The sequence below is a fragment of the Nicotiana tomentosiformis genome, chromosome 3 (assembly GCF_000390325.3).
Source record: "Nicotiana tomentosiformis chromosome 3, ASM39032v3, whole genome shotgun sequence".
Classification (NCBI taxonomy): domain Eukaryota; kingdom Viridiplantae; phylum Streptophyta; class Magnoliopsida; order Solanales; family Solanaceae; genus Nicotiana; species Nicotiana tomentosiformis.
This window is the reverse complement of record NC_090814.1, coordinates 106,996,480-107,018,438: the sequence shown is the minus strand read 5'-3', so window position 1 is coordinate 107,018,438 and position 21,959 is coordinate 106,996,480. Positions and strand designations below refer to the sequence as shown.

General features: G+C 39.6%; 1 protein-coding gene across 1 annotated transcript; it reads right to left on the bottom strand.

Annotated features, from left to right (window-relative positions):
* Positions 1–11,206: 11,206 nt before the first annotated feature.
* LOC117281900 (uncharacterized) lies at positions 11,207–12,936 on the bottom strand. The gene is made up of 2 exons (XM_033661761.1): positions 12,921–12,936; positions 11,207–11,655 (listed from the first exon to the last, which is right to left on the bottom strand). Exons 1-2 carry the CDS (start codon positions 12,934–12,936, stop codon positions 11,207–11,209), a joined length of 465 nt encoding a protein of 154 aa, XP_033517652.1.
* Between the last annotated feature and the right edge of the window lie 9,023 nt (positions 12,937–21,959).

Sequence of the window (21,959 nt, the reverse complement as noted above, 5' to 3'; positions counted from 1 at the left end):
TTGAGTTTAATGAGTATTTTCCCCTTTTGGTATATTATATATGTGTTTGCATGTGTTAAAGTGATTATAGGTATGCAAATCACGTTATGAAGGCTAAAGAGAGGGTGAATCACTGGTTGAATCACTTTAATGGAGGGGTTGAATCACTTTAATGGACACCTTCCTGCCACTTAATGTATATGAGTCACGTAATGTGTATATGAATCACTTAATGCATTTGTATGTGGCTACCACGTTGGTTAATTTAATTCTTATCCAAAGACCTTAGTCTTTATACAAAAGACAACCACTAATTATTAATTAACTAGGTAATATCCCATTATCCAATAATTAATCAATTACCCACATAATTAAGAATTATCCTAAATTAATTAAAATACTACTCACTTTTAATACAAATTATACATCTTACTATCATGGTCATGTAGTACCTTTTATGGCACTAGTCCATAAATATCGGATATTATAGCTCGGTCCGTATTTTATCCCAAATTGCCAAGCTTCGTCGAAACTCATTTTCTTCGATTTGCTTACCATCTCACCTTCACGAATTTACTTATCCCTTGTTTGCAATAGAATAATGCTTATAACCTCAAAATAATCTCATTCCCGAGCTTACATTGATTAACTTATGACAAAACTTCAACGTACGAAAATGCGGGACGTAACATCTCATTTCCGATCTTATATCAATTTATTTATGGCGTACTTGTACTTTCACGTATGAAAACATAGGGTGTAACATAATGTTTTTTCGAAATTTCCAAAAATAGTGATATATGACAGCTGAAATACAGCAAATAATGAAATCAATACATCCTCTTAGAGTAACAGTCACTCAGTCCTCCCAATCACTCCAACCTCACAGTCACTCTTTCCTCACAGTCACTCTTTCCTCACAGCCACTCATTTCTCACAGTCACTCATCACTCGACACTCGGTACTCGCACTCGGCACTCGCACTCAGTAGATACTTGCGCTCACTGGGGGTGTGTACAGACTCCGGAGGGGCTCCTTCAGCCCAAACGCTATATCAAGCCAATCATTGCATAAATCAATGAAACATGCTGCGGTGTGCCGCCCGATCCCATAAATATCCTCACAATTAGGCCCTCGGCCTCACTCAGTCATCAACCTCTCCAGTCTCTCAGGCTCTCAGAAATCATGATAATCAGCCCAAAAAATGATAATATAATGTATTAATAAATAGCAACAGAGACTGAGATATGATATGAAGCGAATAAACAAGACTGAGTGTGAAATTACACTTTGAACATATAATTCAATCACAAAAATGACCCTAGTGGGTACCAATAATAACATCATATGTTTAAGCATGATTTTTAATATGAGTCTCAGCTCAATTTTCTCTAACACGTAGAGGATGTACTGGTATCAACAGATTATTCTACTACATAGTTCCATGAAATTTGACCAAGTCACAATTTCTATGGTGCACGCCCACACGCCCGTCACCTAGCATGTGCGTCACCTCAAAATCAATCACATAATACATAATCCAGAGTTTCATACCCTCAGGACCAAATTTAGAACTGTTACTTACCTCAAACCGTGTAATTCTTTATTCCGCCATGCCTTTGCCACGAGAATTGGCCTCTGAAAGCCTTGTATCTAGCCACAATTAATTTAATTTAGTCAATACCAATTATTGTAATTAATTTCATAAGGAAATACTAATTTTTCAATAAAATCTGAAATTAACTCAAAAATGGCTCGTGGGGCCCACATCTCGGAACACTACAAAAGTTACAAAATCTGAACGTCCATCCAACCACGAGTCCAACCGCATAAATTTCACCAAATTCCGACATCAACTCGACCCTCAAATCTTTGATTAAAATCTATGAAGATTTCTACCATTTTCAACCCAATATTTACCGATTTGAACTTAACAATTTTTTCGCAACCTTATTGGTAAGTATACTTAATACTCTTACACCCAAGAATCATACTATTAATCACCCATCTTTACTCCAAACCCGAAATTAAAAAATTGGGGAAAGAAATTCTTACCTCTTTGAAGCCCTAGCAAGATCCTTATGAAATCTTCAAACCTTGAACAAGAATTGATGGATAAATGATAAAGTCTTCACTTTCTCTCTCTAAAATACTCTCACCTCTCTCTAAAATATCAGATGAAACCCTTCCAAATTACCTCCAATAGTGTTTAATAAGAATGGGGTCGGGTTTATAAAACCAAAAAAATTAAGCCCCGAAACACACTCTGCAGTTGCATATGCGACCGCATAACGCTTATGCGGCTCGCGAAATGGCCGTGAAATGTGGCCTCTGGAACACTTAGCAAAAATTCTCCGGGGTCACTACACGTACGTCAATATCTGGTCAATCTTTTCAACTTAATTTCGAAACCTTGGAACTAGGTGTTCCAAATCATTCAAAACCTCACCGGACCCGAACCAATTACCCCCGACATGTCACATAACAAATATAAATCATAAATTGAGCATTAAATGGGGGAACGGGGTTGTAATACTCAAAACGACCGGTCGGGTCGTTACATTCTCCCCCTCTTAAACAAACGTTCGTCCTCGAATGGGTTTAGAATTATACTTGGAGTCTCAAACATGTATGGATATTTGCTCTGTATCTCCCGCTTAGTCTCCCAAGTTGCTTCTCCGATTGGCTGGTCTCTTCATTACACTTTAACTGAAGCTATGTTCTTTGATCTCAACTTTCGAACCTGCCGGTCTAAAATAGCCACCGGTTCCACATCATAAGTCAAATTACCATCCAACTGCACTGTACTGAAATTCAAAATATGAGACGGATCCCCGACATACTTTCAGAGCATGGATACATGGAACACTGGATGAACACCTGATAGACTAGGTGGCAAAGAAGGTTCATAAGCCACTTCTCCAATTTTCTTAAGTATCTCAAAAGGCCCAATATACTGAGGACTCAACTTGCCCTTCTTCCCGAACCTCAGCACACCCTTAATTGGTGAAATCTTGAGCAGAACCTTCTCCCCAACCATGTAAGCAACATCACGGACCTTCCGGTCGGCATAACTCTTCTGTCTAGACTGCGTCGTGCGAAGCCGCTCCTGAATCAATTTAACCTTCTCCAAAGCAACCTGAACCAAATCAGTACCCAATAGCCTAGCCTCACCCGGCTCAAACCAACCAACCAGAGACCGACACCGTCTCCCATATAATGCCTCATATGGAGCCATCTGAATACTCGACTGGTAGCTGTTATTGTAAGCAAACTCCACGAGAGGCAGAAATGTATCCCAAGAACCTCCGAAATCAATGACACAAGCGCGTAACATATCCTCCAATATCTGAACAACACGCTCGGACTGTCCGTCTGTCTGAGGGTGAAATGATGTACTCAGCTGAACCTGTGTGCCTAATTCTCGCTGTACTACTCTCCAAAATTGTGATGTAAACTGCGTGCCCAGATCTGAAATGATAGACACTGGCACACTGTGTAGGCGAACAATCTCACGGATATAAATCTCAGCCAACCGCTTCAAAGAATAATTAGTACCAACTCGAATAAAATGCGCGGATTTGGTCAACCGATCCACAATCACACACACCGCATCAAACTTCCTCAATGTCCGTGGAAGCCCAACTACAAAGTCCATGGTAATGCGCTCCCATTTCCACTCCGGAATTTCAAGTCTCTGAAGTAATCCTCCCAGTCCCTGATGTTGGTACTTTACCTATTGAAAATTTAAACACTGAGCTACAAACCCAACTATATCTTTCTTCATTCGCCTTCACCAATAATGTTGCCTCAAATCCTGATACATTTTTGCGGCACCTGGATGAATGGAGTACCGCGAACTGTGAGTTCCTGGAGAATCAACTCACGCAAACCATCTACATTAGGCACACATAGCCTACCCTGCATCTGTAATACATCGTCATCTCTAATAGTGACTTCCTTGGCATTACCGTGCTGAACCGTGTCGTTAAGGACAAGCAGATAGGGATCATCATACTGGCGCTCTCTAATGCGATCATAAAAAGAAGACCGAGAAACCACACAAGCCAAAACTCAATTCGGCTCGGAAACATCCAATCTAACAAACTGGTTGGCCAAGGCCTGAACATCCAAGGCTAAAGGCTTCTCTGTTACCGGTAAGTATGCTAAGCTGCCCAAACTCTCCGCCTTATGACTCAAGGCATCGACCACCACATTGCCCTTTCCGGGATGATAAAGAATTGTGATATCATAGTCCTTAAGTAACTCCAACCACCCTCACTGCCGCAAATTAAGATCCTTCTGTTTAAACAGATGTTGTAGACTCCGGTGATCGGTATAAACCTCACAATGGACACCGTACAAGTAATGCCGCCAAATTTTTAAGGCATGAACAATAACTGCTAACTCAAGGTCGTGGATTGGATAATTCTTCTCATGTACCTTTAACTGTCTGGACGTATAGGCAATCACCCTATCGTCTTGCATCACTACTGCACCAAGACCAATATGCAACGCGACATAATACATAGTATAAGACCCTGAACCTGTAGGCAACACCAATACTGGAGCTGTAGCCAAAGTTGTCTTGAGCTTCTGAAAGCTCTCTTCACATTCATTCGACTACCTGAATGGAGCACTTTTCTGGGTCAATTTAGTCATAGGCGATGCAATAGACGAGAAATCCTCCACGAAGCGATGATAACAACCGGCCAAGCCGAGAAAACTACGAATCTCAGTAACTGAAGATGGCCTGGGCCAACTCTGAACTGCCTCTATTTTCTTCGGATCCACCTTAATCCTTTCACTGGACACTATGTGTCCCAAGAATGCTACCGAACTAAGCCAGAACTCACACTTAGAGAATTTGGCATAAATTTTCTCCTCTCTCAACCTTTGTAGTATAATACTCAAGTGTCGTGCATGCTCCTCCTGGCTACGTGAGTACACCAGGCTATCATCAATAAATACTACGATAAATGAGTCAAGATATGATTGGAATACACTATTCATCAAGTGCATGAATGTTGTTGGGGCATTTGTTAGCCCAAACGACATCACAAGAAATTCATAGTGACCATAACGAGTCTTGAATGCCGTCTTTAGAATATCCGAATCCCGAATTTTTAACTGGTGGTACCCAGATCTCAAATCAATTTTGGAGAATACCCCCGCTCCCTGAATTTGGTCAAATAAATCATCAATATGTGGCAAAGGATACTTATTCTTGATTGTAACTTTGTTCAACTGCCTGTAATCGATACACATTCGCATGGTACCATCTGTCTTTTTCACAAACAGAACCGGTGCACCCCAAGGCGACACACTAGGCCTAATAAACCCCTTATCAAAAAGTTCCTGAAGTTGCTCTTTTAATTATTTTAACTCAGTTGGTGCCATATGATACGGAGGAATAGAAATGGGTTGAGTGCCCTGCACCAAGTCAATACCGAAATTAATATCCCTGTCGGGCGGCATACCCGGTAGTTCTGCAGGAAATACATCAGGAAAGTCTCTCACTACCGATACTAAATCAATAGTAGGAGTATCTGCATTAACATCTCTCACAAAAGCCAAGTATGACAAATACCCCTTCCCAACCATACATTGGGCTTTCAAATAAGAAATTACCCTGCTAGGAACATAATATAGAGAACCTCTCCACTCAACCTTTGGCAACCCCGGCATAGTCAACGTTACAGTTTTTGCGTGACAGTCCAGAATAGTATGACATGGAGACAACCAATCCATGCCTAGAATTACATCAAAATCAACCATATTGAGCAATAAAAGATTAACTCTCGTCTCCAGTCCCCCAATAGTTACCACACATGACCGATACACACGGTCCACAATAATAGTATCGCCCATATGCGTAGATACATGAACAGGTGAAACTAAGGAATTACGGGGCATATCCAGATAATGAGTAAAGTACAATGACACATACGAATAAGTAAAACCAGGGTCAAATAATATAGAAGCCTCACTATGGCACACTGAGACAATACATGTGATCACTGCATCTGAGGCAACAATATCTGGCCTGGCAGGAAAAGTATAGAATCGAGCCTGACCGCCACCTAATTGGCCTCCCCCTCTTGGGCGACCCCTAGCTGACTGACCTCTACCCCGCGTTGGCTGGGCAGGTGGAGAAGTAACTGGTGCTGAAGTCGTAGCCTGACTCCTTTGCTGCACTGGACCTCCCGAGCGATGAGGACAGTGTCTCCACATATGCCCAAATTCCCCGCACTCAAAGTAGCTACCTGGTACTGGTGGTGCGGAATGAATCGGGCCCCGAGAACCAGAATAACTGCTAGAAGCACCCGGTGCAAATGAACCCTAAACTGAAGAGGCACAGGACGAACTCTGGGCTAGAAGGGCACTAAGAGATTACTGGCCCTGATGAGAACTATATGAACCCTAGCCGGATGATGCACCACGGTGAACTGGACGACCCGTCTGAGCGTGTCTGTAAGGACGACCCCTACCGCGGTAAAACTGACCCCCTTAAGGAACACCGCTGAAATCACCTGGTCCACGAGGCCTCTTGGCCTCCCTCTCTCCACGTTCATGACTACGGACCACCTCTATTTGCCGAGCAATGTTAACTACCTCATCAAAAGTAGCACCTGATACTCTTGCCCGAGTTATAAGTAACCGCAACTAATATGTGAGGCCATCAATGAACCTCCTAATCCTCTCCCTATCAGTGGGAACCAACTAAACTACGTGACGAGCCAACTCAGAAAATTTCATCTCGTACTATGTCACAGACATTCCATCCTGACGTAACTACTCAAACTGTCTGCGCAGCTTCTCTCTACGAGACTGCGACACGAACTTTTCCAAAAATAGAACGGAGAATTCCTGCCATGTAAGTGGTACTGCACCGACCGGCCTGCGCTTCTCATAAGCCTCCCACCATCTGAAGGCAGCTCCAGAAAACTGAAAAATAGTGAACGAGACCCCACTGGTCTCCAGAATACCCGTTGTCCGCATCATCCGCTGACACTTATCAAGAAATCCCTGAGCATCCTCTGACTCAGCACCGCTAAATGATGGAGGTCGAAGCCTCCCAAATCTCTCAAGTCTCCTCTACTCATCTTCTGCCATAACGGGGACTACCGGGGCCTGAGCAGCTTCATCTGGCTGGGCTGGTAGTGCCCCCGGTATATGAAGTCCCTGCACTACCTGCTCTGGAGCACGAGAAATAGGGGTATGAGTACCTCCCCCGGCCTGAGAAGTGGCTAGTGTGGCCTGAGCCGAAACTACCTGAGCAAGGCTAGTGCAAACTGTCAATATCTGAGTCAAAGCCTCCTGTAGGCCTGGAATCTCAATGGGCACAGCTGGTGCCTAAGTGGGTCTCGCCGGCTCAACTACATCCGGAATCTGCTCCTGAGCTGGAGCAACTGGTGGTGCTACAAGTGCTGCTCCAACTGTTGTACTAGCGACACCTCGACCTCTACCACGGCCCCAGCCTCTCGCTGCCCCAACTGGTGGCACTGATGGATGCCCGTCCGATCCGGTAGTACATGTTCTCACTATCTGTGAGAGAATAGAATAACAGAATTTTAGTTTTCCGGAATCAACCAGTTTGCACGATAGAATACAATAAAGTGAAATTTTCCTAAGGGTTCGGAAGCCTCTCAAAGATAAGTACAAACGTCTATGTATCGATCCGCAAGACTCTACTAAACCTGCTCATGACTCGTGAGACCTATGTAACCTAGGCTTTGACACCAACTTGTCACGACCCAAAATCTCAACCGTCGGGATGGCGCCTATCTCGATACTAGGCAAGCCGACAACATCAATAACCCACAATTTTTTTTAAATACTGAAAACATAATAATTAAGTTTAAGAGTAAATCCCACAAACATTAGAAATAAACGCACTCCCAAAACCCGGTGTCACTGAGTACATGAGCATTTATACATTACAAGTCTGGGAAACCCGGTCTATAATAATCCGAGACAAAATACAATAAACAAAAGGATAGGGGAGGAGAGACAAGATCTGCGAAACATAGTAACTACCTCCGAATCTCCAGAAAATCAACTGTGTGAAAGAATGAATATCCATTGTGTCCGGGATCACCTGAATTTGCACACGAAGTGCAGGGTGTAGTATGAGTACAACCAACTCAGTAAGTAACAATAATAAGAAGAACTGAATGTAGTGACGAGCTTCACAGCTAAGTCCAAATAGAGTACTTTTCCACATAAAAGGGTAGACATGCTCTCAAGTTCAACATTTAGAAATTCATAGTAATTTCATAACAAATTTGATTGAAACAGACAATAATATTTTTCCGAAATTTCCAAAAATAGTGATATATGACAGTTGAAATGCAGCAAATAATGAAATCAATACATCTTCTCAGAGTAACAGTCACTCAGTCCTCCCATTCACTCCAACCTCACAGTCACTCTTTCCTCACAGTCACTCATCACTCGGCACTCACACTTAGTAGGTACCTGCGCTCACTGGGGGTGTGTACAGACTCCAGAGGGGCTCCTTCAGCCCAAGCGCTATATCAAGCCAATCATGGCATAAATCAATGAAACATACTGCGGCGTGCAGCCCGATCCCTTAAATATCCTCATAATTAGGCTGTCGGCCTCACTCAGTCATCAACCTCTCCAGTCTCTCGGGCTCTTAGAAATCATGATAATCAGCCCAAAAAAATAATAATATGATGTATTAATAAATAGCAACAGAGATTGAGATATGATATGAAGTGAATAAACAAGACTGAGTGTGAAATTATACTTTGAACATATAATTCAACCACAGAAATGACCCCAGTGGGTACCAATAATAACATCATATGTCTAAGCATAATTTTTAATACGAGTCTCAGCTCAATTTTCTCTAACACGTAGAGGATGTACCGGTATCAACAGATTATTCAACTACATAGTTCCATGGAATTTAACCAAGTCACAATTTCTACGGTGCACGCCCACACGCCCGTCACCTAGCATGTGTGTCACCTCAAAACAAATCACACAACACATAATCCGGAGTTTCATACCCTCAGGACCAAATTTAGAACTGTTACTTACCTCAAACTATGTAATTCTTTATTCCGCTATCCCCTTGCCACAAGAATTGGTCTCCGCAAACCTCGTATCTAGCCCCAATTAATTCGATTTAGTCAATACCAATTATTATAATTAATTTCATAAGGAAATACTAATTTTCCAATAAAATTCGAAATTAACTCAAAAATTGCATGTGGGGCCCATGTCTCGGAACTCGACAAAAATTACTAAATATGAGCGTCCATCCAACCACGAGTCCAACCGTATAAATTTCACCAATTCCGACATCAACTCGACCCTCAAATCTTTAATTAAAATCTATGAAGATTTCTACTATTTTCAACCCAATATTTACCCATTTCAACTTAACAATCTTTCCACAATCTTATTGGTATGTATACTTAATACTCTTACACCCAAGAATCATACTATTAATCGCTCATCTTTACTCCGAACCCGAAATTGAAGAATTGAGGAAAGAAATTCTTACCTCTTTGAAGCCCTTGTGAAATCTTCAAACCTTGAACAAGAATTGATGGATAAATGACTAAGTCTTCACTTTCTATCTCTAAAATGCTCACATCTCTCTCTAAAATATCAGATGAAACCCTTCAAAATGACCCCCAATAATGTTTTATAAGAATAGGGTCGGATTTATAAAATCAGAAAAATTAAGCCCCGAAACACACTCTGCGGTCGCATAGGCGACCACATAATGGTTATGCAGCTCGCGAAATGGCCACGAAATGTGGCCTTCGGAACTGGGCAAGGCTGCCTCAGTATGCGGTCGTTATGCGGTCCGCAGACCTGTTCTGCGGTCGCATAATGCACCGTATAACTGATCTGCAGCCGCATAATGCGCCGCAAATTTTCCTCCACACTTGCCCCTCTCCTGATCCACTCTGCGACCATTATGCATTTCGCAGAGTAATTTTGCGACCGCATAGTGGTCGCAGAAATGACCCTTTTTCAGGCAAAAAGTTTTCTTTATACATCGGTGCATTATTCAACCTAAAAAGTCTGAGCCGCGGCGAGCTTGCCTTTGTACTAATTGATCTACCCTGGCACCACAAAACCTTAATTTCCTTAGCAAAAATTCTCTGGGGTCACTACACATACGTCAACATATGGTCAACTTTTTCAACGTAATTTCGAAACCTTAGAACTAGGTGTTTCAAATTATTCAAAAATCTCATCGGACCCGAACCGATTACCCCCGGAAAGTCACATAATAAATGTAAAGCATAAATTGAGCATTAAATGGGGGAACAAGGTTGTAATACTCAAAACGACCGGTCGGGTCTTTACATTCTCCCCCTACCGTTTATACCACAAGTAAGCAGAACTTTTATCTAGTGAACTACGTTTAATTCCAACATTATGTTGAACAGTAAGAAGGGATTCAGAAAAACCAATATCGAGTTTCAATTTATATAAACCATCACTAAGAAAACCAGAACCATAAAAAATAATATTCTTATATAAATTGAAACATCCATTTTCAAACTTTAAATCAAATCCAGAAACATCAAGTCTTGAAAGAGAAATCAAATTCCTAGAAACTGAAGGTACATAAAGAGTATATAATAGATCAAGGTGATGTCCAGTCTCCATGATCAAACGATAAGTCCCTATGCCTTCAATTGGAGCCTTCATACGATTTTCCATGAACAAGAAATCTTTATTTGGATTTATAGTTTGGATCGTAAGGAATCCCTTCAATGTAGTAGATACATGAGCAGTTACACCAAAATCAAGCCACCAAGTATTATTAGGAACTTCTACTAAATTTGATTCGAAACATACAAAAGCACTAACTGTACCTTTCTTTTCGAACCAAGCTTTATGTTTCAGGCAATCTTTCTGATAGTGTCCTTCCTTATTACAGAAACGACACGTATCTGCCTTATGTTCCTTCTTAGCATCCTGTGGAGCTTTAGCAGGTGCTTCCTTCTTCTTGAACTTGTTGGCCTTCACTTTAAGTTATTTACCAGCTCCTTGACCCATGAGGTTAATTGAATGACTCCCCAGTTTCTTAAGTCTTGACTCCTCCTGAGTAAGCATACTGGACAATTCACTAACATTTCACTTATCCTTAATAGTGTTATAGTTAATTTGAAAAGGTCCATACTCAGAAGGCAACGAGTTCAAAATAAACTGAACCAAGAAGGAGTCATCAACTTTCATCCCCAAGGTCTGAAGTTTTGCTGCAATATTTAGTCATCTCAATGATATGATTTTGCATACTAGGCGACCCATCAAACTTCATGGTCGTGAGTTCAGCCATTACTGTACCAGCGAGAGACTTAACTGTAGAACGAAAATGTTCTTCCACAAACTTCAGGTATTCCCTGGCACTTTCTGTTTGTGGAATAGTACTCTTAATGTTGTTGGCAATACTCATTCGCATAAACATAAGGCTCATACTGTTAGAGTGTTCCCATGCTTTATGGAAAGACTTCTCATCTGAACTGCTTGCATCAGTAACGGCAGTGAGCTTATCATTCAGCAGAGCCAAGTCAAGATCCATTACACTTAAGTGGAACTGGACTTGTTCATGCCATTCAGAGAAGTTCAATCCATTGAACACAGTAACAGACGAAGCATGCGAATGAAGAGGAATAGCTGCAAAATAGATAATACATGCTCACAAATCAATATGGATTCAGCAAAACAGTTAAAGCATATCGTAATTCTCCTTTGGGTAAATACTACGATACACTATCATAATTTAAATGTCATTTAATCATTAATAGGCAATTAAATATTTTTAACCAAACATATATGACATCTTTGGATAGACAATATATATTTGACTAAGAATATTAATTTACCTCATTATATTCACTATTCATAGAATGATTGATCTACCTTTGGGTAAATTCTTAAGTTCTAGCAATAGTAAAAATTAATTTATCCACTAATTTTCAATTATAAGAATTTTATTAATTTCATGGATAAATTATAATTTTATGTATGCATACTTTTAATAAACATACTAGTTTGGCCACTTTGGTGACTAACAAACTATATAAACATAAATGCACACATAAAATAAGCATCGGAAAATTTTATGCATGTAAATATTTTAAACAATTTAGTTTGATCACTTTGGTGACTAACAAACTATCTTTAATATAATCACATACATAAAATAAATAATAACTGACTTTATCAACTAATAGCCCAATCGAATTGCTCTATAGCCAAGGCAAAACAGTAATGAATTCTAAATCAACTTATGGAAAATTACTTTTAAAAACAAAAACATTCATTATGGGCTTAGAAAGTTGAGGCCGAATATCTACTTCAAAGGTCACGTTACTTTATTGGTGAGATTGTGGAGTAATTTAATCTCACAGGTTTAGATTACCAGTACAAACATTAGTTACTCTCCTTCTTTATTAGCCAATTATCATTAATTGTGTAGTACTACTTCATGGGTAAGTATTAACTTTAGGTGTCAGAGTAAACTCTAAGAAAAAGTAATCAACCAGCCGTCAAGATCATTAAACTTTCACTGTTCAACCTTCAAACTGATTAAATATTTACGGCCAACAGCGGGAAAGCAAAGGCAAAAACGTAAGATAAAAGAATTACAAATTATTAGATTCTTTTTTCGATAATTTATTATCCATTGATACATTCGATTTCCACAAACAGAGAAATCTACAAAAATCGGTAGCGAATAAAGGTATGGCATAATTTCGTAATTACCGTAGGTATACATAATTTCAAAACAGCAACTCATTCGCAAAAGTTTATTATTTTTAATGAAGATTATCAATTCAAGTAATTCAGGCTCTGATTCCACGTGTAAGCATAAACTTTAATTCATACCAGGATCTTGAACATAACAATCTTACATATAATCAATATAGAAAACATACCTAAATCATAAGCCATTATCACGAAGCGGAAGCGTTGATTGGAATTGGTTTCTCGCCCCTTACCCTAACTTTCATTACCGCCGACTTTAGTGATGGAAGAGAGAAAAATAAAATATGGTAACCTTAATGGGTGGGGAGATGACCAATTTATAGAGGTTCTCACTTAATCTGGTACGTCCATCAAGTAACCGATCGGACAAATGAGATTTGATCATTAATTAAATATTAATTATGGGTCTTAAACCTATTGGGCACATACGTAGGAAAACTTACAGTAACTCTATTGATTGATAACTTAGAGAAAATAATAATATGTAAAATTGATTAAATTGCACTGATAATATAAAAATTAATTACAATATTTATGGGGTAAATTTCACAAATGGTCATATAACTATGACTTTTTCACTAAAGTCATAACACAAAAATTATATAACTATGACTTTTTTTCACCAAAGTCATATAACTATGTTTTCTCACACAAAAATCATAAAACTTTTACTAACTTACACAAAAATCATAGTAATTGAAAAATATAATTTTTCGGTAGTATTTTTTTTGTTTTGTGGTTATTTATTTTCTTATTTTCAGTCTAATAAATAATAATCCAATTAAAATTGGGATGATCCAACCCGACCTGGCCCACCCGACCCACTACTCATACTCCCTCCGTTTCAATTTATGTGAACTTATTTCCTTTTTAGTCCGTGTCAAAAAGAATGACCATTTTCTCTATTTGGAAATAATTTACCTTTATGCAATGATTTATAGCCACACAAAATATATGTGTCTCATTGTACATCACAAGTTTGAAAGTCTTCTCTCTTTTCTTAAACTCCGTGCCCAGTCAAATGTGATCACATAAATTGAAACGGAGGGAGTATATAAAAATTAAAGTGATACTAAAAGTGAATAGTACATCCTTCAAAACATGATACTTCTATCTTTTATTTTTCTTTTCAAGATTTTTATTCAAATCGATAACATTTTTATTTCAAGTTCTTTCTAATTATACCTTTTATTTTCCTAATTTTTTGTCAGAATCTCATGCATTCCGAACTAAGTTTCTTATGGGGGGAGAATTCACTTTTAGTGTTATTTTAACTTACGTATATGGGTATTGGGTCAGGCTAGGTTGGGTCATTCCTATTTTAAGAGAAAAATATAAAATTAATCGACCGGCCGAAACTAATTGCATTTGCTAGCCAAAATATATATAGAATGTGTATATTATTTGTATATAATACACATATATATATATAAAAAAAATATTTTATCGGCTATTATTTTTGCAAATAACTAAAAATATACTCATATTTCTCCTATTTTAATTGGATAATTATTTATTAGATTGAAAATAAAAAATAAAAAATATATAAAATAAGAAAATACTACCGAAAAGATTATTTTTCGACCACTATGATTTTTGTGTGAGTTAGTGAAAGTTTTATGATTTTTGTGTGAGAAAACAAAATTATATGACTTTGATGGAAAAAGTCATAGTTATATGATTTTTGTGTGAGAAAATAAAGTTATATGACTTTAGAAAAAAAAAGTCATAGTTATATGATCATTTGTGAAATTTACCCAATATTCGTGTGTACTAACTACTAACTTATAGTTTTAAATAGTTGTTCAACTATAAGGTGCACCAAAATGCACTTAGTCTGCGTCCACCAATGGTGGGATCGTAAAAAGCTTCATTATGCTGGCTTCGGAATAATTCTTCAACTGAATGGCCCTTTTGATTATTCTTATATTAATAATTAAATGGTTCTCAATTATATCACAAAAATAGTATGCTGTGAAATGCATTTCGCCAATCAAATGCAGGGTTTATGATTTGAAAGTCAAAAACAAATCGATATGCCAGAGGACTTCATTGATGTTGATGGACTCATAATTTAAAGTCTTAAATTGTGAGCATCCAGAATGGGTTAAAATGTTTTAATAAAATAATTAAGTTAAAGTCTTAATGGTATAATTGGATAAGCAAGGAGTACAAGCTTGACTATTAACCAAGTCAAACATCTCATTATAATGTAGTGAGTCCTAGTATATTCCCCACAATAATGCATTTCTCAGTTTTGGTTAAATTTTTTGAGAAATAGACAAAAAAGAGAAAATAATGGGACTGGAAAATGGAACCAAGTGGTGAAGGACTAAAATTGAAGTAGCTTTTGAACACGTTTTTTCCTTTTTCAGGAAAGGAAAAGCGACTGCTAGTCGACTTCAAACAATATTCTAGGTGGCCCTCTTTGCTACCGACGAGTACCATTGTGGACCGTAGGACTTGTAGCAATTTGTTATATTCTTAATAGTAATTACTCCCTCCATTTTAATTTTTTATCTTTTTGAAGTACGAGAGTCAAATTGATTAATTTTTTATGTGAATTCGGGCATAGATTCTTCAAATTTTTTGAAATAAAATTTACATATCTAGAAACTACATAAAAAGTATTATAATTCGCAATAGTTAACAACTCAAAATATTTAAAAATTATTTGCAAAAAAACATGTTAAGAAAAAATCTTGTTTGACTCTCCAAATAATAATAGGTTCATTTTTTTCTGAAACAGTTGGAGTACAATTTATTACTGGTGGAAAGGTGCTAAAATAGCAGCTGGTAGAACTAATTGTCGTTAATGTTGGTACCAAGTTTTAGAATTTCTAGTTGGATATATTTGGTTGAACAGCATGTTTTATATATCATTTCAAGTCGTGTCGACAACCATACATACATTAGACCTAACATCACCGTAATCCATAATTTTTCACCACTTAAAATCAAGTATATGTGTCGATCAATTTAGGCAGTAGCTGCATACAATTCAAATCATAGTTATTCAATATTCTAATTTCGTGCTTAAATATTTCGTAGCAAGAGCTGAAGTGCTGAACCCGCAACTTCTACTTAACACTATACTTAAATAGTTCTCGTGTCCGTATTCAACAATTGGATCTTCCTAAGATGCATCGCTAGATGGATTTCAGTAGTTTTAAATGCCAAATCCTCTTGTAAGAGTACTCATCGTGTAATTTATCGTTCTTGCCTATTGTCATAAAAAAATTCAAGACTTTTGATCTCTTAAAAAGCTTTGGGAGCAAATTTGACTTGTGAAAGTCAAAACAGCGACTTCATACGGTGGGTAGAGACTGATTTTTAGTAGAATACAGGTAGTATGAGAGCTAAAAAATTTGCATCTTCAAATTTCAATTCTAACGGAGGTTTATAACACCTAGCCAATTGCCGACATGAAATACGTGAACAAAGTGATACTCTCCTTGAGCAGTTTGCGCTATCTGGATTCAACAATATGACATATAATTATATCCAACTATTTAGTGTGTTTTTTAGATAATGATATGTCCGAGTCAGTTTCCAATAAGTACTTGGTACTCACTAGCCCATGTATCAAGTTAGCTCACCTAGACTAGTGATTTTTAGAAGAGACCACTAGAAGCGCACCTAATATAAATACCTTCCACCTCGTGCGCTTCTTTTTGAAGATACAAATATAATTTGGTCACTTTTTCCAGATTTTTAGTTACTTCTATGAAGAACAATGGAGTAATTCATTATTATTTGTGTATACGGGTAAAATCGAGCACGATATTCGATCGAGCTTCCAAAATTCCCTGATTAGGCCAGGGTCGAATTTCTGTGATCGGGTAAAGTGGAGCTAGGAGATCGATCTAACATCCAACACAACCAGGCAAAATCGAAACATGGTGATTGAGATCGAACCCAAAGCATTGTCAATATTAGCCATCGAAACCATTAGATTTGCCCTTGAGTTTACCAAAGACGTAAACCGGCCCTGTTTCTAACGGTCTCGAAAAAAGCCTTGTCAACTCATCTGACAGGGGTCCGTAATTCTCGCCATTAATCAATCATTATGGCAGAAATCACGGAACGACTCAAAAAAGGGAACCAACGGTCAGCAAATCAAGGACTTTTGCCTTTTATAGAACAATAAAATAATACCCTAAAAGGTAAATCTCCCCTAATATATAAAGGGGACTTGATAATTAATTAGGGACATGGTAACATACTTGATAAGCAATGCATTCTCTAAGTTCTTACTCTTTGATATTTTTGTGTCAGTAAAAGTGCATCCAACTCAAGGGTGGCTTCCTTCTCTACTCTGAAGTCATCTAATTCATGTGGTTTGCAGTTAATTCATCGTTATTTATTTCAATTGCAATCTAATTTATCGCTTTGTATCAAGTTAATCCGCATATCATTTAAACCACCAACAAATTCAATTGTTATCCGATTTTGAGGGTAAACAGTTTGGCGCCCACTGTGGAGGTGAGGATAATAGTGGCGATTTGATACGGATCATCATAACACACCCCATTTTACACTTGTTCTTTGAAGTGTTTCTGATTTTAGGTCAGGATCGAATTGTCAAACCTACAGTCTGTCCCTCTAAACATAGACACGAAATCCGGCCACCATGGCAGGAACAATAATACTGCGCTCGGTAACGAGGCAACACCAGTCGATCTTGGTAGAATCCCGGTGGTGGTTCCCATCGACGCCTGTTCGCATATGGCCATCGAAACAAACCAACCAACCGACCCCGAAAACAGCATGCGCAAGGAAGTGCATTCGATTGACCAAAACACTCACGACGGCAAAAATGATGGGATGAACCTGCGTATTATCTTCGAAATTCTACAAGCTCAACAGGTGGCGATAGCTCAATTGCAGAACCAAGGTCGAACACTGAGCAGGAATGAACCCGAGCTTCCCCGGGAAGCCGTCCGCAGAAACGAACCAATCTTGAAAAAAACAAGCGAGAGTGAATCGGGGACTAACCCTAAAATCCTGAAATTGCTCGAAAAATTGACGAAACGGATAGAAACAGGGGAAAAGAAAATTGAAGCCAATGATAAAAATGTGAAAACCTATAATTCCAGGGTCGATCAAATTCTAGGAGCACCCCCGATATTGAAGGGACTGGATTCCAAGAAATTTATTCAAAGGCCTTTTCCCCCGAGCGCAGCTCCAAAGACGATCCCCAAAATATTTCGCATGCCCAAAATCCCTAAGTATAATAGAATGACCGACCCAAACGAGCATGTAACCTCTTATACATGCGCCATCAAAGGGAACAACTTGGAAGATGATGAGATCGAGTATGTCTTGTTGAAAATATTCGGAGAGACCCTGTCAAAGGGATCTATGGTATGATACCACAACCTTCCTCCTAATTATGTTGACTCATTTTCTATGCTTGCAGATTCCTTCGTAAAAGCATACGCCGGTGCTACAATGGTCGAGACCATGAAGTCAGACATTTTCAAAGTAAAGCAGAGGGATAACGAGATGCTCAGAGAGTTTGTGTCCCGTTTTCAAATGCAACGAATAGATCTGCCACCGATGGCTGACGATTAGGATGTTCAAGCTTTCACTCAGGGACTCAATATTCTAAGCTCGGTGGCTTCACAGCAACTGAAGCAGAACCTGATAGAATACCCAGTCGTTACATGGGCTGACGTGCATAACCGGTATCAATCAAAAATCAGATTTGAAAATGATCAACTTGGGGCCTCTTCGGGGTCTGCCTATCACGTCAGAACCCTTGACAGAGTCAAGAGAGACATCGATCGTGAACCGAGGCCAAACAGGGATCGGTACAGCCTTATAATGGAGACCGAAGAAGTAGTGGGTCCGGACAAAACTCCATAAAAATGAAAGGAGAAATGACCGAGGTCAAGGCAACTGGGGTCTCATGACCAAGAATGGATTCGATAGGTCCGTCGGTCCTAAAGAAGCACCGAGCCTATCGGAATATAACTTAAACATCAATGTTGTCGCCATTGTATCAGCTATCGGCCGCATCAAAGACACCAAGTGGCCTCAGCCTTTACAGTCCGATCCAACCCAAAGGGACCTAACCAGATGTGCAAATATCAAGGCACTCACGGTCATAGAATGGAAGATTGTCGGCAGCTGAGAGTGGAAGTAGCCCGTCTATTCAAAAATGGGTACCTTCGAGAATTCTTGAGCGACCGAGCTAAGAACCACTTTAGGAACAGAGATTCTAACAAACAAACAGAACAAGAAGAGCCTCAACGCATCATTTATATGATCATCGGTGGAGTCGATATCCCACAGGAGTCGATGTTGAAATGCACCAAAGTATCTATCACCAGGGAGAAACGAACTCGGGACTACATACCAGAAGGAACTTTATCTTTTAACGACGAGGATGCGTAAGGTATCGTACAGCCTCACAATGATGCACTGGTAATATATGTACTCCTAAATAAAATTCGAGTTAAACGTGTGTTAATTGATCCATGTAGCTCGGCCAACATCGTTCGGTCGAGGGTCGTGGAACAGCTCGGTCTGCAAGATCAGATTGTACCAGTGGTCCGAGTCCTGAACGGATTCAACATGGCATGTGAGACCACAAAAGGGGAAATAACTTTGCCAGTAAACGTCGTTGGGACAATTCAGGAAGACAAGTTCTATATGATCGAAGGGGATATGAGATACAATGCTTTGCTCGGAAGACCATGGATTCACAACATGAGAGCAATACCCTCGACATTACACCAGGTGTTGAAATTTCCGACGTCAGGGGAATCAAAACAGTTTATGGGGAACAACTAGCCGCCAAAGAAATGTTCGCAATCGACGAGGTGATTCTGGCATCCACACTCTCGATGCTGAAGGATCTGAGTATGATGGTAAAAAATAAGGCCAAATAGCAGTCACCGATACTAGCCTCGACGGAATCAGAGCTTCGAGGAGCAAACGAGGGCGACGATTACGTGGTCCCCATATCCTTCATATCCCCTGACGATTCTGATGCTACAAAATCAACGGTCGAGGAACTGGAGCAAGTCGTATTAAGTGAACACTTGCCCGATCGAAAGGTATACTTGGGCACGGGGTTAAACTCCGAGCTTAGGAAAAAGCTCATTCAATTTCTCATAACTAATGAAGATTGTTTTGCTTGGTCCCATATCGATATGACGGGTATCCCGCCGGAGGTAACCACTCACAAGCTAAGCTTGGACCCGAAGTTTCACCTAGTCAAACAAAAGAGGAGACCCCAGTCCGAAGTAAAACACGTTTTTATCAAGGACGAGGTATCGAAACTCCTTAAAATAGGGTCCATTCGGGAAGTAAAATACCTAAATTGGTTATCCAACATTATGATAGTCCCTAAAAAAGGGAATAATTTAAGAATGTGTGTTGGTTACAAAGATTTGAATAAGGCATGCCCCAAAGATTCTTTACCTCTGCCAAATATCGATCACATGATCGATGCCACAGTCGTCCACGAGGATCTTAGTTTTCTTGATGCCGACTCCGGGTACAACCAAATACGGATGAACCCGGATGATTAGGAAAAAACTTCATTTATTACTAAATATGGCACTATTGCTATAATGTAATGCCATTTGGATTAAAAAACACTGGTGCCACTTACCAACGCCTAGTAAATCGAATGTTCGAAGAACAAATAGGCAAATCAATGGAGGTTTACATTGACGATATGTTGGTTAAGTCTTTGCGAGCAGAGGACCATTTAAAACATTTGCAGGAAACCTTCAACGTATTGAAGAAGTACAATATGAAGCTGAACCCGGAAAAATGTGCGTTCGAAGTCGGATCAGGTAAATTCCTCGGGTTCATGGTATCCAACTGAGTAAACGAGATCAACCCCAACAATATCAAAGCCATCGAAGATATCACAGTCGTGGACAACATAAAGGCCGAGCAAAGGCTAACCGGGCCCATAGCTACCCTGGGGCGATTTATTTCGAGGTCGTCCGATAAAAGCCACCGATTCTTCGCACTATTGAAAAAGAAGAATAACTTTTCATGGACTCCGGAATGCTAACGAGCTTTGGAGGAGCTAAAGAGGTACTTATAGATCCCACCATTGCTTCACACACCAAAGACAGACGAACAACTATACTTGTACTTGGTGGTCTCGGAGATAGCGGTAAGTGGAGTCCAAGTTCGGGAAGAACGAGGTACGCAATTTCTGATTTATTATATTAGTAGGACCTTAGGTGAGGTCGAAACTAGGTACCCTCACCTAGAAAAACTTGGCATTCTCCTTGCTAAGCGCCTCTAGGAAACTAAAACCATACTTCCAATGTCACCCCATATGTGTCGTAACAACTTACCCATTAAGGAACGTTATGCATAAGCCCGAACTCTCGAACTGATTGGCCAAATGGGTCGTGGATGTAAGTGGTTATGATATTGAGTACCGACCCCCGGACCACCATTAATTCCCAAATTTTGGCAGACTTCGTGGCCGACTTTACGCCGACCCTAATACCCGAAGTCGAAAGAGAGTTATTGATTAACTCGGGACTTCCTCGGGAATCTGGGCCCTCCTTACGGATGGCGCCTCAAACGCAAAAGGGTCCGGACTTGGCGTCGTATTAAAGCCACCAACAGGTAATATAATTAGGCAATCTATTAAGACTGTGAAATTGACTAAGAACGAGGCCGAATAGGAGGCCATGATTACAGGCCTTGAATTAGCCAAAAGCTTGGGGGAAAGGTGATCGAAGCCAAGTGCGACTCACTCTTTGTGATAAACCAAGTTAATGGGATATTCGAGGTCAGGGAAGAACAAATGCAGAGATACTTGGACAAGTTACAAGTGGCATTACATTGGTTTAAATAATGGACTTTGCAACATGTACCTCGGGATCAAAAAAGCGAGGCTGATGCCCTCGCTAACTTGGGATCGTCGGTCGAAGACAACGAGATCAACTCGGGAGAAGTCGTACAATTTATGAGATTGGTGGTGGAAGAAGGCCACACCGAGATCAACTCAACGAGTCTAACTTGGGACTGGAGGAATAAGTATGTGGAATATCTCACGGCCGGAAAACTCCCCTCAGACCCGAAAGAATTAAGGGTCTTGCGTACAAAGGCATCCCGATTTAGCTTGTCTGAAGACAGAACCCTGTTTAGAAGGACATTCGATGGCCCACTTGCAATATGTCTAGGGCCAGGGATACTGAGTACGTTTTGAGGAAAATCCA